This window comes from Pteropus alecto, unplaced genomic scaffold (genome assembly GCF_000325575.1).
Source record: "Pteropus alecto unplaced genomic scaffold, ASM32557v1 scaffold7, whole genome shotgun sequence".
NCBI lineage: Eukaryota > Metazoa > Chordata > Mammalia > Chiroptera > Pteropodidae > Pteropus > Pteropus alecto.
Genome location: NW_006494614.1, coordinates 32553660 through 32578984, shown reverse-complemented (window position 1 = coordinate 32578984; position 25325 = coordinate 32553660). Strand labels below are relative to the sequence as shown.

The following is a 25325-nucleotide window of genomic DNA, read 5'->3' as shown; positions in this document are numbered from 1 at the left end:
TGGGGCCCTCCTCCCCGCCTCTGCTCCGCTCTTCTTCCATGTTCGTGAGGAAGGGGGTGGTTCTTATTAAAGTACTTGGTTTTCCCCAAGTCTTAAAGTGTATGCTCCACAAAAAAAAACAAAAAAAAACAAAAAAAACAAAAAAAAAACCTGTGTGATGCAATGGCTTTCATTATATTCACAGGTACGTGCAACCATCACCAGAGTTAATTTTAGAATATTTTCATTACCTTGAAAAACTCCTTACTCTTTAGCTGTCATTTCCATCTGCCACATCCCTCTCCCCCAGCCTGAGGCAACCACTAATCTACTTTCAATCTCTATAGATTTCTCTATTCTGGACTTTCATATGAATGGAATCATATAGTATGTGGTCTCTTGTGACTGGCTTGTTTCACTCAGCATAATGTCTTCAAGGTTCGTCTATGTTATAGCATATATTAATACTTCATTCTTTATTATGGCTGAATAATATACATGTCATTGTATAAATATACCATATTTTGTTTATCCATTTGCACATTCATAGGTAATTGAGTTTCCATCTTTTGGTTATCGCAATGCTGCTATAAACATACAGTTACAAATTTCTATGTGGACATATGTTTTTATTTTAGTTGGGTATTTACCTAGGAGTGGAATTGCTGGGTCATATGATAACTGTATTTAATCATTTCAGGAACTGCCAGACTGTTTTCCAAAGTGGCTGCTCTACTTTATATTCCCACCAGCATTGTGTGAGGGTTCCATCTTTTCCACATCTTGCTAACATTTTTCTGACTTTTTGATTCTAGCTATACTACTGATTATGAAGTGGTATCTTTTTATGATTTTGATCTGCATTTCTCTAATGATGTTGAACATCTCTTCATGGACTTATTTACCATTTGCATATCTTCTTTGGAGAACTGTCTATCTGGATCTGTTATAGACTAAATGCGTGTCCCCCAAACTTCAGTGTTGGAGCCTTAACCCCTAAATCTGATGGTATTTGGAGGTGAGGACTTTAGTAGATAATTAGGTTTAGATGAAGTCATTAGGGTGGGGTTCCATGATGAGATCAGTGTCCTTAGTGGAAGAGAAGAGAGACCAGGTCTCTTTTTCTCTCTGTCCACCATATGAGGACACAATGAGAAGGCAGCTGTCTGCAAGCTACGAAGTGGGCCCTTATCAGAAAGTGAATCTGCTGGCACCTTGATCTGGGACTTCTCAGCATCCAGAAATGGGAGACATAAATGTCTTGTTTAAACTACCCAGTCTGTGGCATTTGCTTATGGCAGCCTGAGCTGAGCAATGCAAAATACTTTGTCAATTTAAAAAAAAATCTGATTATTAATTTGAAGTATACAGTACATTAGTTAGACATTTATATAGTTTCTAAAACAATCCCTCTAGTTAATCAATTTTTAATTGAGATATTTATTTTTAATCATTGAATCATAAGAGTCCTTTATATATTCTAGATACTAGTTCCTTTTCAGACATGCGCATGAATACAAATATTTTCTCCCATTCTATGTGTTGTGTTTTCACTTTCTTGATGATTTCCTTTGAAGCACAAAAGTTCTCAATTTCAATAAAGTCCAACTTACCTTTTTTTGGTTGCTTGTGCTTTTGGTGTCAAGCCTATAAAAGCCTTTGCCAAATCCACAGTCATGAAGATTTAGCCTTATGTTTCCTTCTAACACTTTAATAGATTTTACTCTTAATTTAGGTCTTCAATACATTGTGAGTTGATTTTTGTAGATGGTGTGAGAAAAATATCCAATTTCATCATTTTGCCTGTAGCTATTCCTTTGTCCCATTGTCATTTGTTGAAAAAATGATTCTTTCCCCCATTAAGATGGTCTTGGCAACTTTGTCAAAAATTACTTGGCCATGTATGTGAGGGTTTATTTCTGTGTTCTCAATACTGTTCCAGTGTATTATGTATCTGTCATTATGCCAGCACAACATAGTCTTTTTTTTTTTCACTTTTAGAGAAGCTTTTTTTTTTTAAAAATTAATTCATTAATTCTAATTAGCTTCAAGTATACAGTACATTGGTTAGACATCTATAGAGTTTGTAAAATGATCCCGCCGGTTGCTCCCTCCCTCCCCTGGCCCTCCACCTGGCTGGCATATTTATGCTAAGTGCATTCCCTATGCCGTGCTCCCCATCCCCGTGACCATCATCAGCTACTAATTTGTACTTCTTTAACCCTTCGCCCCATTCTCCCAGTCCCCTAACCCTCTACCCTCTGTACATTACCAAATTGTTCACCATATTTGTGCCTCTGTTTTTGATTAGTTTGTTCTTCTTGTTCCTTAGATTCTGCATATAAGTGAAATCATATGGTATTTATCATTCTCTGACTTATTTCACTCAGCATATGACCTCTTGGTCCGTCCATGTCATTGCAAATGGTAGGATTTTATTTTTTTTTAATGGCTGAGTAATATTCCATTATACATATGAACCATGATTTCTTTATCCAATCATCTGTAGATGAGCATTAGGTTGCTTCCATATTTGGGCTATTGTAAATTGTGCTGCTATGAATTTGGGGTGCATAGATCTTTAAGAATTATTGTTTTGGTTTTCTTTGGATAAATACCCCAAAGTACAATTGCTGGGTCAAAAGGCATATCCATTTTTAATTTTTTGAGAAACCTCCATACTGTGCCATAGCGGCTGTGCCAATTTGCAATCCCACCAACAATGTATGAGGGTTCCCTTTTCTCTGCACCCTTGCCAACACTTCTTGTTTTTTGATTTATTGGTGATAGCAGTATTATCCTTATTAGTATGAAGCTCAGGTTGTCCAAGATTTGGCTCTTCAAGCTTGCTCAATGTGCCTGTGTCATACTTCCATTATTCTTTTGATACATCCTTATCTCGTAGTATAACAAAATGTTCCAGGCTTATCTCGTAGTTACCCTTGCCAGTCCTGCTTTCAGCTACTTCTTCAAGGACCCCTGTTTCCTTTTAGTGGGGAATGGTATTAGAGATCAAGATTTGTACACCAGCTGTGCTCATTGTTCCTGGAATGTCTCTCCTTTATACCTTTTTAATGGACAGAGCCAGGAAACATATGTATGCATGTGCATGCACATAAATAAGTACACATGCACATATACACATGATATCCATATGTAAATGCACATCCATGCAGATACATATACATATACATATACATATACATATACATATACGTATACATATACATACTTTAGCTATTATGAAAATATACCAATACTCCCCATCCCAATTTATCTTTTTTTGTCTTCTTCATTAACTATTTGTCCCTTCTTTCACAATGAGAATTTTTTTTTTTTTTTAACGCCTACAGCACCTGGTATTCCTAGTTGGTCTCCCATCTAAGTACTAACCAGGCCCGACCCTGCTTAGCTTCCGAGATCAGATGAGATGGAGCGTGTTCAGGGTGCTTTGACCATAGACAATGAGAATTCTGGCTTCCAAAAATACCAACACATTTATTCATTTGCTCAATCTCATAATACATCTAAAATAGTGCCAGAATGCCCTGACCTCTATCTACAGAAAAGAAACCTAATAAAAAGTGTTCAGGATCTCCAGTTTCTAGTTTTCCCATCTCCCCACCCTGTCCAGGATTGGGAGCATGCAGGGCATGTAGAAAAACTCTTTATAAGGAACTCAAATTAGTTTTGGGTATTCTCCTTCCCTACATTGTGGTAATGGTATTCATATGAAATATAGTTGGGTTCATTTGTTTCAGTTTTTTTCTGTTTTAGTTTTTCTCTCTTTCTATCTGCTGATTTACATTTTTTTTGAATGTCTAACATTAACATGCTTCCAAAAGTCAAGACAATGAACAAGTATACTCACAGAAATGTCCCTCTCTCCCATGTTCCTTGCACCCTCTTCCTCTATAGGTAACCAACTTAATTGTTTCTGTTTTTCTTTTTTTGTGATTTTATTGAAAGTTTAGCACATATATGTGTGTTTTCTTATTTCCTCTTCTTTCTTAAAAAAGTTAGTGGTACTGGATGTAATCTTTTGTGCTTTGATTTTTGTTTTGCAATTTCAAAAAAATGTTGCAATGAGTAAACTGATGCATACTTTTTTTTATATTGTTGAAGGAATATCCTCAGGATAAATTCCTAGATGTAGGTTCAATGATAAATGCATATATAATTTTGTTAGATATTGCCAAATTCTCTTCCATGGTATTTGTATCATTTACGTCATCAACAACAATGTATGAAAGTTCTTGTTTCCTCAGAACCTCATCAACAATGTATTGTAAAGCTTTTGAATTTTTTCCAATCTGATGGATGAGAAGTAGTATCTCATTGTAGTTTTAGTTTATGTCTTCTCTTACTGTGAATGAATTTGAACATCTTTTCAAATGCTTAATAATCATTTTTATCTCTTTTCATAAGTTGCCTATTCATATTTTTTGCCCATTTATAGAATTTTTGGTGGTGTTCCCCCCTCAACTAAAATTTTTATTTTTATTTTAAGGGTACTCACCCTTTATCTGTGATATATGTTGCAAATACAGTTGTTTTTTTGATATTCACAGGGGATTGGTTTCAGAACCCCAACCTCCTCACCACCCCCTTCCCTAATAGATACCAAAATCTGTGGATGCTCAAGTTCAGTTGACCTTTGAACAATATTAGGGGCTCTGACTCCTCATGCAGTGAAAAATCTGTGTATAACTTCTGACTCCCCCAAAACTTAACTACTAATAGCCTACTGTTGACCGAATCCTTACTGATAACATAAACAATCGGTTAATAGATATTGTATGCTGCATCTATTATACACTATATTCTTACAATAAAGTGAGCTAGAGAAAAGAAAATGGTAAGAAAATCATAGTTTGTCTGTTTTTTGCAAATTGTCACAATCTCCAAAATGATTTTCAATTTTGAAAAATGTGTGGATTTGTGCAGTTCAAACCCATGTTCAAGAGTCAACTACATAAAATTCCCAATCGCAGATGGAAATATTGTTTTCTATATATGGTTGGTTGAATCTACAGATGCAAAATATGGGGGGCTGACTGTATTTTATCCTACTTTGTACTTTCTTATTTAATTTTAATTTATTTAAAATTTAATTTAATTTATTTAATTTATTTTAATTTATTTTTGGCCTTATTTAATTTATTTTTGACCTCATAAAATTTTTAATTCTTATTTAGTTAAATTGATCACTCTTTTCTTAAATCGCATCTGTATTTTAATCACAATCAGAAAGACTTTTTCTACCTGGTTATAGAGTAGCTCACCCTTCTTTTTCCTCTCTGGTACTTGTATAGTTTTATTGTTTACATTTAGATCTTTGATTCTGAAATAATAATAAAAAATATATAGATATATCACACACACAGATATGATCGATACTTGCTAATGTTTGGTTCTGGTTCCTGCTAATATTTGGTCTTTGACTCTGATTTCTGACACAGAACTCCTAAATTTCTTGGAATTTTCTGGGTGATAGGAATGTCTTTCGTTCTAATGAGGTGACTCTTGGTGGGCTCCTGGATAGGGACTGGTCACTAGAGAGACCAAGCCATGATTAGAAGCTTGCAACTTTCAGCCCCACCCCCTATCCTTCAGAGGAAAGAGAGGAGCTGGAGACTGAGTTAATAAATGATCATGCTTACATAATGAAGCCTCCATAAAAATTCCTAAAATATGGGGTTTGGAGAGCTTCTGGGTTGGTGAATGCATCCATATGCTGGGAGGGCGATGTATCCCAAATCCATTGGGACAGAGCTCCGGTGCTCAAGGTCCTTCTGGAAGCTGCCCTAAGTATCTATTCAACTGGGTATCTATCTGTGTTCTTTAAAATGTCTTTTTTCCTGGGTTCTGTGAGCTGCTCTAGCAAACTATTGAATCTGAGGAGAGAGTTGTAGGAACTTCTGATTTGTAGCCAAGTAAAACAGAATTTGAGAGTAACCTGAGAATCTGCTACTTGCAATTGGTGTCCAGAGTGCGGGCAGTATTGTGGGACTGAGCCCTTAACCTGTGGGGTCTGCACTAACTCCAGGCAGTTAGTGTCAGAATTGCTTGGTGTGGAAACCCATACATCTGGTGTCTGAAGTATTGTGAGTGGTAGTAATGTGAGAACAGAGAGGATAAAAACAGAGTTTTTCCTATTCATTCCCCTGGTTTGTTTGGAATTAATTCTTGTGTATGGTGTGAGGAATGGTTCTAATTTTTTCTTTTTCCAAATGGCTAATCAGTTAATTGTCTAGCATCACTTATAAAAAGACCATCTTTGTTCTAGTGATTTGCAATACAACCTATATCATATGCTATATTCCATACGTAGTTAAGCCTTATCCTTTGGCAGGCACTATAAAAATTAGTGTTAAGTAAGCCTTCTGAATTAAGTCAGTGGACCCTCAGTAAGAAGAAGTTTTAAAATTAAAATATCATCATATCATTTAAAGATTTTGATATTAACTTCAGTAGAGTGTCTGAATTAGGTGTCACAATTAAAATGCTAGAGGGTCTTATGTCCCTAGTATCAGTTCTCAAGTTTTGTTAAAATGCAGATTCCTGAGATCTATCATTAAAAATTCTTATGTAGAAGTGAGAGCTGGGAGGTGGTTCCATAGAGTAGTGGTTAGCACGTCTTTATATGCTTTATATGCAGAAGGTCCTGGGTTTGAGCCCCAGCAGAGCCACGACCCATACCCTGCGTGCACCGGGCCCCAGGGGATTTGGCAACATTCGTGGGTCGGGTGGAAGTGGGGATGGGGATTAAAAAAAAAGAAGTGGGGGTGGGGCTTTGATATTTTATCTGCTAATATGGGTGAGTAGACTAGGGGGTCATTGGATCACTTTTTAAAAAGAATAGGCTTAGAGGAAAGGGACAGCCTATGTGGAATAGGCATCCAATGTAGTGACATGTGGGAAATGTAATAGTTAAATTCTTTTGATGATGACAAAAGGAAATTCAGGCTTTCCACTACATTCAAAATGTGAGAATTACTCAAGAGCTAGATCTTTACTACTGAGGTCACAGGAAGTAAATTCATATTTGGTAATCTTTCCATCCTTTAGATTTTATTCTCAGTTGTCTGGACATTTAGGTCTGTGGTTCTCAGATCTTTTTAGTTTTACATATTGCTCAGGAAAACCAGGGCTTGGAAAGATTTGTTTTTGTAGTAAAGCCTCAGTTAGGCCTCATTGATAGATAAGATGCTCAGATTTTATGAGGTTAGAAATGAGATTAACTAAATACACTTAGAGTTTAATATTATGCATTTTATGGTGGAAACATTAAGACTGCTCCATACACTACCTCCTACCATCTGGATAATTAGTAATTCTGCACTGTTCTTTCCAAACCAGGGACCTAAATGGCTGAGCATGGAAACAATAATTGATACAGCTCTCTAACAAGCTTTGACTCTGCATATTTGGCCAAATCGTGTGTTAGAAAGTATAAGAAACACTTACTTTAATTTTCTGGGGCTATTTACTGAATCTTCTCATCCAGATTTGTTTCCATCTGTTCATTTCTTTGTCTCACAGAATAGAGTCCATTGTGGTTTTAATCTCTATTATACACATTCGGTATGAATAAAAACCTAAGCGCACATACACATATTTCACTATGAGATAGTAAAATCTCAGTTTGTGAGGATCTCACTTGCAGTATGAACTTATGGTTCCCCCTCTTTGCAGTTTTAAAATTTTATGTTAACCTGGCATTATGAGTGGGGATTTTTCTTCTTTAGTGTGAGTCATGGCAGTATATAACACCCACAGAATTGCTAAATGCGGAAAAGCTTGTTGGCAAAAATTTGAATATCTCCTCTCTGGCTTTTTCTGGTTCTCATCTGTATTTCATAATACAAAACTAAGGAGAATTTTGCTTTGGTGAAATCTGACTACTAAATAATTCTTGCAAGTAACATATTCTCAATTAGCATTTGGGATTTTGATTAAAGCATTTTTGAAGTAATTTCACATTAGTAGCTATTAAAGAGTGTATTTCAAAAGGAAAAATATGTTTGGCATTGAGTACTTTCAGGACCCTCTTCAGTTGATCAAAATCTATGCAAATTGTATTGTGACCTTTTAATGTACAGGTAAGCCCTTTGGGTCCCAGTACTTATTATCACACGATACACAAACAGTGCATATGTCGTATATTGACAATAAAATCTCTAAGTCAGACTGACACTGTGGAAGTACTTAACACTCTTATTGTCTTACTAGCCCAATTGGATTAATTGTCTCCTTTTCCCCATTCTACTGCTTAAAACATTTGCCCCATTCTTCCATTCATGCTTACCAACATTTTTGTTGGTAGTTACATTTATTTAATTACTCATCTTCTATGGTGATTCCTGTCATTTGGCTCAACTTCTTTTCCTGTAGTCTCTTTACTTTTGAAATCCATACATCTCATCTGTCAACAGCATCTGAATATCTCAAAGGTAACTTAGATTGTCTTGACTTGGTCTTCGTCTTTAGATGAAGACCCTGAGCAGTTATCTCAAGACCCAGGTGATTTCAAGATGGAAGATAAGAATTAGTGGTGATGTCCTCCCCTATTCAGATTGTTCAAACAATGCTTTTACTCAATTTACTTCTTTTCTAAAAAAAATATTTAATATTTTTGCCATTTATGTTTTCTAATATTGTATTTGAATCTCACCGCCTTAGTCATAGTCAACAGAAATTGTTAGAAAATATTTTAAACAGAGCAAAGAAAATCTAACTCCATTTAGATTGTCTTTCATTTGTAAATATTTGAAATTTGAGTTTAAAATTGTATAACAGAATGAAACAGTCTTAATAAAATGAAGTTGTTGGAATATTAAAATTTTCCTACTTTTTAAGTGTATTTTATAAAAAATTCCATCATCAATGAATCTAAAGTAACTATGGAGGTGTTTTCATTCATTATATTCTACTTGAAAAAAGTGGTTGAAGTAATTATATAGATTTTTACCTTATTCTTTTACATCCTGTGTAACTAATTCTTTGCTTTATGTCCAAATGCCCTGGTTTCTAAAGGCTATTCATTTTCTGCTGAAATAAAATACCTTTTCAATTTAGTTACTTACTTTGAATAAATGTGTATTTGTTTGGTAGAGAGAACAAGTAATAGTAATTTAATTCATTATGTGTAGTTTTATCCCTTCTCAGGTGCTTTGTTGATTCACACATGGTATCATCCCTTTTATTCACTTTCACAAGAACAGATCTCCTAAAATAATGCTCTTTCCTTGAGCAAATGCTGCTATTCTTTAAAGTATTTTAGTTTAGATTTTTTTTTTTTTAAACAGTACATTTGTCTACAAAAAGAAGTCCAGACATTATTGGATGGCAGAGTTAGTGCAACAATTCAGTGATGTCAGGTCTATCTCTGCAATGCTTTTAGCCTTTTCCTTATTGCCAGAAGATGGCTGCCATCCACCTGACCATCATATCTGCCTTCATGGCAGGAAGAAAGAGATAGGGCTTGCTTTTAGTTTATAATTTAAGAAATATATGTGAAACTTTTTTTCAGGAGGATCGATAACCTGAAAACAGAAAGTGTGTGTTTTCTATTTGGAATAATATTTTACCTTTCAAATTGGTTATCTGAAAGGCTATAAAATATATCTTTAATACATTATTATTTAGCACATATAAATTTAAGAGATACTGTGCACCAACTATGTGCCAGACAATGTTTTAAAAATTGAGACTACAAACTGTAATAAAACAGAGATTTTGCCTTCAGGTTGTATTCTTCAGGGAGAAATGCCAGAAACAGACAAATACAGTCTCGTGTGACTGATAAACTATAGAATTTAGCACTACAATGTGCAAGATTAGAGTGTGGAGTTGCTGACTGATACCTGGAACAGATGAGACTGAGCCTGAGAACTGGAGCATGAAGATGAGATAGTCAATAAAAGTGAGGAGGGGAATAGTGAGGGGAAGAAAAATTTCCCTTTTTGGTTTAATAACTAAATTGACATAACAGATTAACAGGAGAAAAACAAATTTAATTTCATACATACAGAAGCTCCAAAATTCCAAAATTCCAAGACGTAACCAAAGCAGGCAGCTTTTATACTTTTTAGACAAGGAAACAATAAATTTGTGAAGAATTGACAAAATAAAGGGATTTGGGCTTGGGATAGCAAATTAATGAAGAAGTAACAAGGTTTGTTTATATAGCACTCCTGGCCCTGAATTCCCTACTTCTAGCGATAAGGATGCTTTTTATCTTCTGGGTACAGGAAGAGTACCTTAACATGGGAGATTTAATTCCTGCTTTCAGGCCAAAGGAGGGTTAGAGTGTCCTTCTTGCACCCGTTGTTCCTTAAGTAACTTTGATTCAAAATAATTAATATGCCAAAGTGGCATTGTGGCAGCCTGACCCTGCCTGGCCATTTCCTGCTTGGATGAGTTCATTCCTGACTGCCCTCCCCGCACCTCAAGGACTTTCCAACTAACATCAGTTTTCTCCCAGCTACCTCCACCACCTCAAGGACTCTCCAGCTAACATCAGTTGTTTCATAGCTTGCTAACTAATTAATGTTCTTCCTTATATCTATAGCTGTGTAGGGATGACAAGACTGTATAAAACTGCCTGTTATGTTATAATCAGGGCTCAGCCTTTGGATAAGAATCCACTGAGCTGGTGCTGGCCTCAATAAATACTGCTTATAGCCTCGGTGTCCTGTCTCTCCGTTTGAGAATCCTGCAACAGCATATCTTGGGGTGGGGGGAGTAATAGTCTATTATTTTTCAATATGGAGGGTCTCCAGGCATCAGAACCATTATGTGCAAAGGCCTGGGAGTGTCAAGAGTGCAGGGTTTACTCAAGAACTACAAGTAATTCTCTATGGTTGGATCATAGGCATGAGAGATCAAAATTTAGGCAAACATTTTACTCAAGACTTTAGTCTTCATCCTATCCTTGGTAATTATGCCATAGTCTTATACTTTCACCTGATTCTAATTCCTTAGAACTTAGTTTTGGTTCCACTTCCTGGAACCCATGACTAATAAGTCAATTTTTTTCTTAACATTCTTATTTGATAGAAGCTGTATATTAGTGATCTGTTAACCTACAGACAAGGTTAGAGTTGGTCAAGAGAGGAACTTGGGTGAAAATTCAGAAGTGGAAGTCCGTCAGATATAGAGATGAATAGATGAAGAAGTGCCTGGTGGATCCAAGGTTTTTCTCAACGTCCTTCACTTGATGGCCCTCTCATCTTCCTGACTGCTGGACCTGATGACCAGTCATAGTCCAGGGACACTATTAGGTGCTTGCATTCAGAGCCACAGAGGCAGGGACTGCCAGAGGTCACAGCTCTCTTTAGACCCCCACAAGGTTCTTTCGCAGCCCAACTTTAGAGGGTAGCTATGCTTGGCTTCTCAGGTCTCTGTGCAAGCTTTGACATATCCACTAGAGTCAGTGCTTCCTGAGAGCTGGTGAGTGACTCTTCTGTCCTCAAACTCTCTCTTCTAGACTTTTGCTTTCCCTAATCTTTCCATAATAGTGAAAGCTCTAATTCTTATAGTAAATTTCTTCTTCCCATAACACACACATAGTGGCTCTGCTTTTCCAACTAAAGCCAGACTAATACGTTCCTGGCCTCATTGATTGCCTTTCCCACAATGAAATTTTTATATTGAAAATAATCATGTATTGACCCAGTCTTCCCTTTTCCCATGAATCCTCGATCCTCATCATTTCCCTTTCAAAATTCCTAGTTCGAAAAATTCAGAATGCCATCTCCCTGAGTCCTGCCCACCCTGGCCAAACTTTGGAGTGCAAGACCTCTGCTCTGATCTGCTCTAGCACAGCAGGCTAGGGTTGGGAGTGGAGAAGATCTTGATTCAAATTTTTGTTCTGCTCCTTTCTAGCTGGGGCCTTGGGCAAGTTATTCAACAATTATTAGGTGTAGCTTCCTCACTTGCAAAAGGGAGATGATAGTCACAGTTACCTTATGGAACTGGTGTTAGATGTAGACACAAAGGTGTCCACAAATATTGACTTGTTTTTTTCTTCTTTATTTAGCTGCCAGTCCTACACTGTCCTCCAAGGAGAAGAAAGATGTCTCGTTGTCCAGATATTTTACTTTCTCCAGCACCACAGCCCCCAGTGGAAAGGCCAGTTTGTGAACCATGGACTGAAGCACTGAGACTGGGTAGGAGCATTTGGTTCAGGGAACGGAAACACTCTGTCTTTTAATGCGGGTGGTCAGTTGTTCTTTAAGTGATAATAGTAAAGCCACATTTAAAAAAGTTGCTGACATTGATGCTCGTTACAGATTTGAAGAATTGATACAGTGAGAAATTTTAAAAAGGAACTTGACTGTAAAAGCAATACTAATTATAGATGGTTATATCCATGGCTTATTATTAATGCCTAATAATTAGCATGCTGCCCAATGCCGATGATGGAAGCCGTAGAATACATCACTAACTTGTTTCATTCAATTGCAACAACAAGTATCTCTATGGACAATTGATCATTAAAGTTTGTTGTTCAAGTAGTATGTCCATCTGTTAGCAACCTAGGACAATTCAAGAAAAAGCAGTTCCCACAAAGATAATGCTAATAAGTATTGATACTTTTTATATTTTTATCCCTCGGACAGTACTGCGGGAGAGGTGTTATTCTCATTCTCATTTTTCTAATAAGAAACTAAGGCTTGGGGAATTTTTTTTCATTTCATAAACATTTGGTTTTTTTGCACAGAAGCAACTGAAAGTGGACTCCAGGGCAAAAGTGCACCTTGACATGATTCGGTGGCTAGTGCCTAGCTCCACCCACTACACTTCTTCCAGGATAGAGAGCTCTGGGCAAGGGCTTGACCACTCCTTCGAGAAAAAGAAGGCATTCAGGAATAGATTAAGACATTTCATGCACAATGTTTTTCTAACTGCTTATTCATTATTGCGGTCATCTGTTAGTCACGCATACATGAAATAAATGCACTTATTTGGAAGGAAGAGGGGCAGCTTTTAGTCAAGTGTTATGTGTAGCATTCAACATAAATGCCTAAAGCCATAGGGATATAAACTGGACTCAAATAATATTCTGTTCCAAGCTCTTATTTGGACCTATGTGGCAAAGCTGATCTGTTGGAAGATGTTCAGTGACACACTTCGTGCCTTAATTAATGAACATGAAAATGTGAAGAGAGATGGATCTGTATCAGACAGGATTTGCAGGTCTAGGTCTAAGGCTAGATACTGGGGCAAGGGCATGACTGCTCATTTGCCCCTGGGGTCCAATTTCCTCTGATGTTCTAGTCGTTTGATGTTTGTGTCGGCCTGCCCATTAAAATCTGTAGGCTTCCTAAAAGCTCCAAAAATTTAAAACAATTCTTTGGTCTTCTCAGTCTGTTCTAGCATCTCTGAGCTACTCAAGTGGCCTAGCACTGTCTTTAATATTCCACAGACACTGCTCTGTTCCAAACAAACAATAGTAGCCCTTATCGATAGTGTGATTCCTCACCCAGGGGAGCATGTGAGTTTCTCACGCTTAAGGGCTCTTGAACAGAGGAGGTTACAATTGATCTGAATTCTTAAATTAGACTAATAAATACTTCATGTTATAGTGTGCTGATGGTTCTTAAATTCTTCTGCAAGGTGTGGAGGAGAATGAAATTTAATTTGTTATTTTTGAAGGAAAGGAAAATGGGATAAAAGAGACTTTCATAATGTTTTGAAATCTTAAGAAAGCTGATTGCATTACTCTCTTCAAAGGTGTTTGAATCACCCTTTAACTTCTTGATTTGGCAGTTATTTCATGTTCCCTAAAAATAATGTATGAATCATCCAATGAGTAGTATACCAATTAATTTATGGACATGAAGATTAACTTGCAATCTGCTAATGTTTCATTAATAAGTTTATGATTTTTATAAAATATATAAACCAATTTTGAGTTTTATCAACCTCAGAGGTTGAAATTAAAATGGAATCAGCAACATTTGTTTTTTGTTCTCTTTACGAAGCAACTCATTATTTTCCTCTTGGTGATGATAATTAACAAAATGCCTCTTTTGTCCCTGATTAGTGCACAGCTGGTACTCTGATAACCACCAAGACTTGATTTTATGTGGTGACATTAAATTCCTGTCTAACTTGGGAAGTGCATTAACTGTTTACTCTTTCCTCAGTTTATTAATTCAAAATTGTGCCTCAAAGAACTTCTCAAATTGAGACCAACATTTATATTCATAAATTGTAGTGAGAGAGAGAGGGAGAGAGAATTGTTATCATGAAAGTCTATTACTGAGTGTAGATTTTGTCGGTGTAAGATGTTACAGTTGGGCTTACAACTTTGATGTATTTGAATAAGGCCCAAAGGAATATCTCATCTCTATATTTCTAAGCGTTCTTCTTTCAGTTAAGCAGGAAAATGCTCAGTAGGCCTGGGCTTTGGGGCTGAAATGTGTTCAGAGCACTACTCACTCCCATTCCTTGGCTCTCCTAGAGTGTAGGTTTGGACAGAGCTGGCCAGAGGACCTGTTGGGTGTGTATATATCACTAAGAGAGTTCCACAGCTACACATGGCCCTGAATGGAATGCAGTGGTAATTCTCTGTCTATTCCAGTGAAGACTGTTATCTTTCTTATCCTGTGCACTTAAGTGCCCTTAGGGACAGGACTGTGTATCAATAATATTTCATCTCTAAGTTTTGCACAGTGCTTGAAATAGGTGCTCATTCAGTGTTTATGGGATGAATGAAGGGTGGTACAAAGGAAGAATGGTGTGTTTCATCCTGGCTACCAAAGAAGACTTGATGCTAGTTGGCCAATGTGTGGCAATTGGGTCTTAACAATCATATAGAAGAAACTGTATTTGCACTCATATTGCCTTAAGAACACCAGTAAGTTTGTCTATCTTAAGTTTCCATTATGGCAAATTTTAAAATATGATAATACTTTATGCAAGTGAGGGTATGTTAAAGACACACTTATGCAACCTTTTAGGAAAGAAATTAAACGATATCTATCAAGAACTTGGGAATGCTTATTTTCTTTAATCTGGCAAAATTCAGCATATGGAAGTCAATTTTAATGAAATAATTAAAAATAGATAAATAGTTCTCTGTACACCAAGATGCTCATTTCAGATTTGTCTGAAATTATGGAAAACTAGAAACAACGTAAGTTTCCAAAAACATGGGGATGGTTAGTAAAATGTGGCATAGTCACTAACTGGAGCTTTACTTGTTGATATAAAATGTTTTTCAATATTTTATAGTAAGGTAAACATTTTTATGTTAAGGTCTAATTATATATTAATATATTAACATATAATTAATAATATATCACTAACAATATATTAGTAAATAATATACATATTTTTTCTTGAACCAGTTTCTGTTACTTGCAATCACTATAAATAAATAAGATGCCTCCGCTTTTGGATATTTAAAAAACATCCAAAATGAACAGGCATTACTACTAAAATATTATAGTGAACATAATAATTGATGTATTTTTTTTTTAAACAGTAGATATTTTATCAAGAGCTCTTATTAATACACTGTAATAAGTAAGAAGCATAGATCATTTATGGCCATAGAATTACAGTGTTTCTTCTGGTACTATTTTCTGATTTTTGAAAAATTTGATAGCATCATTTGCCCCTAAGATTCAATAAGTGGTTTGTATTTTGAGCAAACTGAATATGACCAATTTCAATTTTAAATGATAAAGGAGAGAACCATCCAATAAGGTGGGCGATGTCCAGCCAGTTCTCCTCATCTATGCTATTGTCTTACCTCTGTCCCTGACTCCTCACCTATGCTCTGTCCCTGACTCTTACCTCTGTCCTTGACAAAATTTATGTTTGTCACCACCCAACTGTTAGAAATGCTCATGGATAACAAACAGTAATGACAGGAGACATTGTTCATAATGTGTTATTCAATAAAAATACAGGTTACATAGGTTACAATCCTAATTAAACATGTATATGTATATACATATACATACGTATATGTATATACATATACATATACATACATATATATGAGAAAAAAACCTGAAAAGAAATATTCTTCGGTATTAACTGTGGTATATTTGAGTTGTAGCTTTACAGAGAATTAAATTTTTTTGTGTACTTTTTTGCATTTTCTGTATTTTTTATAGTGTATATGAATTTTATTGACAATAAAATGAAAAACAAGTTAAACTTTTAATGAAAACATAATTACATTAGTCACCACAACAATCTTGTCAGTCTTCTTTCCTGATTCTATCAGGTGCAAGAGGTTAGAAGGAAATGAGGAGAGAAGAAAAAATAAATAACTAGAACTTGGGCTGCTTTGGATGCTCTCCTTCTGGGATTCAGGCCCTCAGGTTGCTTTCTAGGGGAGCGTTTATCAGGAAAAGTGGAATGGGATTTGTTCCTGGTCTGGAGAATCCAAGGTTTACAGCAAGTAGTAGCTTAGAGCTCTGGCTTAGGAGTAAATATTGGTTTTTTGATACTGGCTCTACTCTTTCAAATCTGTGTAGACTTGAAAAGTTGTTTAACATCTGTAAGTCTCAGCTTCCTCATCTGTAAAATGATGTAGTTCCCTCCATAAGGTTACTGAGAGCATAAAATGAGACAGTGCTGTATCCCTCACTCAGCAGAATTGCTGGCTCATAGTAAGTGGTTGTGGTGTTTTTATTATTACTGTTAGGTGTCAGACATATATCCTCCATTTCTACTTGCCATTTCTCAAGCACATCATCCATTTTCTGGTCTTCATTATTTTAGTTTACCACTGACACGTCCTTCTTTCTATCTCTACCAATTCTGAAAGTGGTTAAATAAGTGCTTCTCAAACTTTAATGCCCATAGGAATCACTTGTTAAAATCTGGTTAAAATGCAGATTCTGACACTATAGATCTGGGGTGGAATCCCAGATTTTGAATTTTTTTTTCCAAAATGGCTATACCATTTTATTTGTTTATTTATTTCTCTCGTTTTACTGAGAAATAATTGACATACATCACTGCATAAGTTTAAGGCATACGGCATAATGGTTTAATTTACATATACTGTGAACAAGATTTTGAATTTTTCACAAGCTCCCACGTGAGGTCAATGGGCTGTCCAAAAGCGACTTTAGTAGTAAGAGTCAGTTAGGATGTCTGAGCTCAAATCCAAAGTCTGCATGAAATAGTCTCCAATGTCCCTAGTCAGAATGGTCAACTCCTTCTCTGACTCTCAAAGCACATCATTTATACTCCTAATTTAGCACTTACCGCATTCAGCCCGCTTTGATGCATTGCTGTATGTGATTCTGTTCACTCACGACTAAGCTCCTGACAGTAGACTGTCTGTTGTTCAACCCCTGCAAGCTGTCAGCACCAGCAGTGGTGTGGGTGTACTGTTCAGCCAATGATTGTCAAATTATTGAACTATATGAAAAAGAATAAAATGATATCTTAAAATAGTTTTTTTTTAACATGAATATTCGCTTTGAAATTGTCAGCATAAATCAATTCAAGTTGTGAAAATAGTGGAAGAGAGTATCTATGTGAATAATCCCAAATGGCAAATATGTAATAGTGCTATTTTCTTTCCTTTTATACTACATTACAAAATGCAGAGTGGGATAATATACTTGGTAGAATGACAAAGCCAGTCTGGGTTGATATATTTTCCACAAATAACCAAGTAAATGGGTAATAATTAGTTTTTCAAACTCTGAGTCTTTTGGCCATGGTGTAAGAGTAGCATCTCAATGGGCCTGAGGCCAAAGTTAGATTACCGTGCATAGAGGTCGGACATGTAATTAGCGATCTTTGGTGTAATATGGACTCACTGCTGTTGAGAGTAATTAGTGAAGAAAATTTGTGAGAACTGAAGACGGTTCAGCGGAGGTCTGCCTGACTGTGGAGTTCGTTCAGCCTTGCCATGGCCACTTACTGCACAATTCTCACTTTCCTTCTCTGGAGCAACTGCATTTACTTTCAGGAGGATTTTCAATTTATTTTAAAAATCCAGCAATACAAATAGAAGAGAAACTCCATTTTCAGTAATCTTTTATTCCTTTACCACTTATGTCCTTAGGGAAGCTTAAAGAATTTTCATCAGTACACTAAAAAGTGAATAGTTGGATATATTGCAAAACTTTTTCAGCACTTAACTCCAAATCCCGACTGCTGCTAAGACATTCTTTAAATAAATCATTTGGGGAAACGCAGCAACTACTGTTTTCTTGAAGTGGTCCCAGGGGGGATGTGGTTTATGCCTAACTCTTTTTAAATTTAGTTGCTATATTCTGTGCCTGGTATCAAGCATTAGTTGCAGAGTAAACACTATTTTCCAAAGACTGACAGAGTCAGCTGCTTTGGGAATGTGGCCGGTGACCTCTCTGATGGATTACCGTCCTGCAAGCTGCTTCCAAGTCAGTTGAAAGGTAGGCATTCTTTCTGTGTAAGTGCAGACTGCTTTGAAACATGTTTCAATTTCAACTGATAAAACTGAAAGTATATCCTGGGCACGCTGTCTCAAAGGGCACAGAGCTGTTACTTTGGGGGCAAAGTGATTTGTCATGTCAACGCAACCACAACTGTTAAGCTGCCGGGTTTAGTTGGTAGTGAGCTACAGTATTGAATCTGGTTGCTTTGATTAAATTATAAAGACACAGGAAAACTTAAATCCAAAATTCCTCTCTGAAGTTAGAAACACACATCATAACTCTAATATCCAAAAAGTAAAACTTTCCATTTGAGTCCTTTTTCCCAAGTCTTCTCAGTATAACTTGGCTTGTTGTCTTCACTTGTAAAACACAAATGGTATGAGAGAGTGTGTGTGTGTGTGTGTGTGTGTGTGTGTGTGTGTGTGTGTGTGTGTGTTTATGAGAGAGAGAGAGAGAGAGAGAGAGAGATTGAGGAGATATGTCTACTATTAAAAGGGTCTGGAAATAGATTGAGTGTAACCGAATGTAAGAGTAAAAACTTGTTCAACCCAGCACTTCTGTAGATGTCACCATGAGCAAGAGAAAATATATCAACAGTTCTTTAAAAATTGTAGATGCTGATTATAGAATAGTTGAGAAAATAGAACATGCTGGGCTTGGATCCCTTACTGGTTTTAATTGGCTTATATATTATAGATGCTGGAGGCATGGATTTAGTTTCAGATCGGAATCATTGTTATTTACAAATTATCATTAATGTTGATAGCATTAATTTTTTTACAACCTCGCATTTTGTTTTTCAATAATTTTTGATAAAAGAATTGTATTTTTCAAATGTACACATTCAAAAAGTTAGCACTTTTGAAAGTTTTCTCATCTCTCACTTGATTGAAGTATTTTCTAATGCTCCACACAAATGCTCTGCTATCAAGAAGTGATTTTATTAAAAAAGTTTCCCTGCCCTTACGCTGACTAAAATGGCTTTTCTATAGTCATTTAAAATATGGGGAACCAAAATAAGGGGATAGATAGTATCAGAAGAAGTAAAACATATCATATTTCAGTAGAAAAGGTTTATGTTTCACTGAAGAGTGGTAATTATAAAGGTACACATTTCTTAAGCTGTCATTATTGTAATTATACCGATATTTTGGGGTTTGCTTTGTGTCCACTTGGCAGCTTCAACTTACAAAAAATGCTTATTATATAGTGACAAATTCAACTTCAAGAAATGCCACTAGACATGTTATCTTTTCACAAGCTATGGGTATATACCACAGCTCTTAGTTCCTAGTACCTCTGGCCGGAAGAAGCCATAAGGGATGCTGCAAAGCGGTGACAGTGGGAGGTTGAAAGTGCTTCTGTATTTGCCTATGCTCCAGATGCACTCGTAGATGAGAAGGTAAGAGTCAGAGGATTTTCCAGAAGAGTTCACAGCTACTGCTTGAGAGTTCACAGTTGCCAAAGCTGATAAATAGACTCGGGTAGGGATGCTGAGAAAACGAGAACATTCTGGGAACTATTTTCTGCTTTTTGTTCTTTACTGCAACCTCCCACCCCACTCCACCCCATTCGACTATCAAACGGAGCCTTCTGGAGATGTAGGCATGTTCTGAACTAAGAGCAATACCAGCAGGTCAAAAGTTAGCTGCTTGAATGAGATCGGTTCTCAATGCTCGGTCTCAGTTATATTTGGTTTTGACTCTTGCATACCACAGGAAAGACATTTTCCATGTGGTTTTTGTGAGAGGCTATGGCACATGGAAGCACGTGCTGAGTGCAGTATCCTTGTCCGCTACTAATTGGGTATGGGGGTTACGTAAGTTTCCAACTTGACTGTGCAGATCATAGAGGACCTGTGTCCTGGAGGTGCTATTTGGAATGAGAGGAAACCCATATAAAAGGCAGTCATTGTCTCAGAAGAGGATCTCCATTTTAATAAAAAGATATTTATCATTGGAGCATACAGTGTGAAAGATCCTCAGTTGTCTACATCATACTTTGTAGACTGTCGTACTTTCAAAAGAAAACAGCATTTGTTTTTCATGCCTTGTGGATGTCTGTCTACCTCGTATGATTTCAGAAATAGAACATTTATCTGTGCTTTTGTTGTGGAGATGAAAGTTCTTTAAATGGGAGGTGTAGGGGACTTGCCACTATTGAAAAAACAAAAACAAAAATAAAACTACATTTAGCCCTCTAACCCAGTAGATGAAGAAGCCATTTTAGCAGCTTCAGACTCCATTTTCTCCCAGTTTTTGAATATAAGCATAAAATCTGAGCAGCTGAGATTTCAAGAGCTGCATATCAGTCACATGCCACATGGCGATGATGCAAAACACATGTAAAGGATAATGCAAAGGAGCAAATATCATTTGCTGCGCATCATTTCTTTTAATTTCAAATGGAATTTTTTCCTGCCTCCTGTAGTGCAGATTTTAATTTCCTGTTTGAGGTGTCCCTTTGTGCATATTATATTCCTGGATAAAATAATACATTTCCAGTTTATAAAGGAATTATAGATCTTCCTGTTATTTATTTATTTTTTAAATAGTAAGTTTGTTGAGAGAGTCACGTACCATAAAAATTACTCTTTTAAATTATACATACAACTCAGTGGTTTTCGGCATATTCAGAGTTATGCAGTCATCACTATCTAATTTCAGAATATTTTCATAATTCCCAAAAGAAACCTATATCCATTAACAGTCACTCCCCATTCTGCCCTTCCCCTAACACCTGACAACCACAAATTATCTTTTTGTTTCTATGGATTTGCCCATTCTGTACATTTCATATAAACGAATCATATAATATGTGGCTTTTTGGGACCAGCTTCTTTCACTTATATTTCAAGGTTCACTCTTGCTGTTGTATGTATTGATACTGCATTATTTTTATTGCCGAATGATATGGATATATCACACTTGTTTTACTGTTTGTGTGTTGATAGATATTTGTGTTGTTTCCACTTTTTGACTATTATGAATAATGCTATCATGAATATTTGTTTACAAGTTTTCGTGTGGACATATATCTTTTCACTTTTGTATATACCTAAAAGCGGAATTGCTGGGTCATATGATAACTTTATCCATATAATTCTGAGGAACTGCCAAACTGTTTTCTAAAGTGGCTGTTTTACTAAGTGATTCCACCAGCAATGTATAAGGGTTCCAGTTTATCCACGTTCTTGCCAAAGCTTGTTATTGTCTATTTTTCCATTTTAGTCATTCTGGTGGGTGTGGAGTGTTATCTCATCGTGTTTTGAATTGTGTCCCCTAATTACAATTTTGTTGAACACCTTTTCATGTGATCGTTGGCTGTTTTCTTACCTTCTTTGAAGAAATGTCTATTCAAATCTTTTGTCCATTTTAAAATTGGGTTGTCTTTTTATTGTTGAGTTGTAAGAGTTCTTTATATATTATGGATACAAGTCCCTTATCAGATAAATGATTTGCAAATATTTTCTCCCTTTCTCCCTGTTATTTTTTGTGCCACATTTGTTAGGACTTTGATACTATTTTTGGAGTACCTTTTTTCTAGATAAACTTCACATAGCCCAGGGAAATCATGGCACACACTTTTACCGAGAAACTGCCTGATGCCAGACACTATGTTAAGTTCTTTGTACTATTTTTAATTCTTGTAGTAACATTAAGAGGTTGGTATCATCCCTTTATTAAGGGAAAGGGAACTAAAACTCTGAGCGAGAATTAATTTGCTCAAAGTGGCCGAACTAGAAAGTGTCAGAATCTGCAAATGAATCCAATTCTTCCCGCTTCCTTAGTCTATTTCTCCTTTACTCTAATAGTTTGAGTAACATAACTGAATGACAATATTGTATTCATCTGTGGTATGATTTGTATTGGATAAATATATATTTTATTTCTGTTTCCAAAAGTCTTATAAATAATTTTGCTTTATTCTTTCCTTCCTCTCTCTACTGGCCTATTTCCTTTACAAGAATTTATTTAGTCCTTACTGTGTTCAAAATGTCTGGATAAAGTGACGAATAAAGGACCCTCTGGTGCTTATACTCCAGTAAGTGAGATAAACTACAAATAAATAGATACGGATGGACTTAAAATATCATGTGAAATAATATAATGCCAGAAGTGATAAGAGCTATGAAGAAGAAAACAGCAAGTGAATGGAGAGAGGGTTTACTATTTTAGATGGAGTCATTGGGGAAGACCTGGATGAAGTGAGACCTGGATGAAGGGGTGGCGGGGGACACAGGACTATCTGGGGAGAAAGCACTCTAGTCAGAGGAAGAGACACGTTTGTTGTGACGGATGACCAGCAAAAAGACCATTGTTGTAGGCCAACTTTTGCATGGGCATAATTTTACTTAAGAAGAGCACTGGTCTTTAAAACATTTCTAAAATATATTAAACATACCTCTGTAAATGATTGGAGTAGATAGTATTCACCATACTTTGCCGGTACTGTGTCCCCACTCTCTCTGTTATGCCTCTGAGGAAATTATTTGTTTAGAGGCCCTAAGTGTACAGTGGTTAGGAGTTTCGGACTGGGGACTTGAGTGCCACTTATTAGTTGTGTAACTGTGTCTTATTTTTTCAAGTCTAAAATGGGCGTATTCGTTTGCTAGGGCTATGGTCACCAATACCACAGACTGGGTGACTTAAATCAAGAAATATATATCCTCACAACTCTGGAGGCTGAATGTCTAAGATCAAGGTGTTGTCAGGGTCGGTTTCTTTCAGAAGGCCTCTGTCCTTGGTTTGTAGATTGCCGTCCTCTCCCTGTGTCTTCACATGATCTTCCCTCTGTGTGTATCTTTGTCCTAATCTCTTCTTATAAAGACACCAGTCATATTGCATTAGGGCCTACCCTAATGACCTCAGTTTACCTTAATCACTTCTTTAAAGATCCTATCTCCAAATATAGATACTTATTCTGAGATATTGGGGTTAAAACTTCAACATATGAATTTTTTAGGGAATATAATTCGGCCCATAAATATGTAGAAAATAATCTACTTTGTAGAGTGTTTTTGAGAATTGAGATAATATATAGAAAGGCTATTGAATTGTACTATTAAGAGTGTTATTATCCTATTTATATCCAGTCACACCTATATTGTTAGTTTGTAGAGGAAAGAAATGTACAGATTATATCTTTTAATTTTATTATTATTTTTATTTATTATTTTAAAAAATATGCTTCCGCCTAGGATAATCTTCACCTCTTATAGGTACTCAGTACATGTTTGTTAAAACTTTCATCCCTCCCACTACCACTGACACATCCCTCCTGTTATCATTATTATCTTCTCCTTCCTCAACCACGTCTGCATCCCACCATTCTTCTCCTTCTAATTGAATCTTAAATTTCACTATCATTAACTGAGTTCCTTTTGCATCCATACCACGCTTTTCTTTTTCCCAGAGAGATCTTGGCAGTTCCGCTCAGTTCAGATTTCAACGACTGCACTGCTTTTGACACATACCAATATTGCATGCTGATAAACCTATAAGACTTCAATTTTCAAACTTGTTAGAGCAACAACTAGTGTGTATGATTCCCTTTCTGGAATAGAGTTGACCCAGAGAAGGAAGCCTCTTTTGCCCATGAGTCTAATACAGTGTTTCTGAATTCATTATCCCAAAGCAGGAATAACAAGATTTATTTCCTATTGAATGTTCACTTTTGAAATCCTCAGCCCTTCCTTCATGGTACAGAATAAGCTCTAGAGCAGCCCTGCCTGGCAACAGAGGACCAGCTGTAATCACACTAACGGACAGAGCTTCATAACACATTTCCTAAAATGTTTTCTCAAGAAGTGAAGGAAAAACTGATAGGAAATTTGAGTAAAGGTCAGAAACAGGGGTTAAGAGCACATTTAAACAGGTTGAGGATTAAGCCACTGTAAAGATCAGTCTTAGCCGACTCCGAAAGCCATTAAAATTTGAGCTACAAAATAAAAGCACAAATGCCTAGACTACAAGGACAAAAATTGGAATTTGGAAGGAAAAGACTGGCCAATTCAGATTTGCTATACGACGATCACATTTGTACTTTTTAAACTGTTTTATTGGGTCAATAGTCAAGAATGTATTTTATTTTGCTGTAAGACTATTAATGAATTCTTTGATAATGATTTTTTGACACATATATCTTACTTGGTTCAGGGAACCTAACCTGTTGTAATATTCTCCTGTTGAAGAGTTTGCTTTTATATCTAGTGACATTTATCATTATCTAAGGCCAGCTGCCTGACTTCTCTTCAGTGCTCTGTTTATGGGGTTTGAACATCTATAAATGGAAACACTAGCTAACCAGAAATTATCGCCAGGGCTTTCTGATAGTGTCCTGGGTTCTCATAACTTGGAATGTCCTGCAATATCTAACATGTAAGCACGTCAAATCATTTTCTAGACAGAATCCGAATCTCTCTTTTTCTGTTTCTCTGTCTCTCGTTCTCTTTCAACATGGAATTTGAAAAGCATGAAAAAGGAAGCTTATTAAATGAGAATTTAGAGGAGAAACTGACGGTAAGAATTGTGAGATTTAGCATAAGCAGATTTATAATAGAATTGTCAGAGTGAAAATGCAACTGTCACAGGTTGGAAAAGTTGTAGTAGCCAGTCTATATTTCCATATTTTTAAGGTTAACGGCCTTGAAATTAATGAATTATGTGGGCTTTACTAAAAACAGTGTAACAAAATTAATTTAAACATTTTAATTACTAGAATGTGGGAAAATTTGATTTAGTTAATTGATGTGGTTTACCTCCATTTTAAAAGCTAGAATGATTTATTTTGAATCCTTGTTGTGATTGCCTCAATACTGGAAAATTATTTTATTTATTGATATGAAGCTTAGCGAGTGTTCTCTCGGGGACACCAGGAATATGTCTCTCTCTCTCTCTCTCTCTCTCTCTCTCTCTCTCTCTCTCTCTCTCTCTC

General features: G+C 36.2%; 1 protein-coding gene and 1 pseudogene across 1 annotated transcript in view; one reads left to right on the top strand and one right to left on the bottom strand.

The window, feature by feature from the left end:
* Positions 1-3323: 3323 nt before the first annotated feature.
* LOC112474748 lies at positions 3324-3442 on the bottom strand (annotated as a pseudogene).
* Positions 3443-24740: 21298 nt separating this feature from the next.
* Positions 24741-25325, top strand: part of MLIP (muscular LMNA interacting protein) — a 208336-nt gene continuing 207751 nt past the window's right edge. Inside the window, exon 1 of the mRNA XM_015600293.2 lies at positions 24741-24910. Within this exon, the coding sequence (XP_015455779.1) occupies positions 24848-24910 (63 nt within the window). The 5' untranslated portion in view covers positions 24741-24847. The remainder of the gene's footprint in view (positions 24911-25325) is intronic.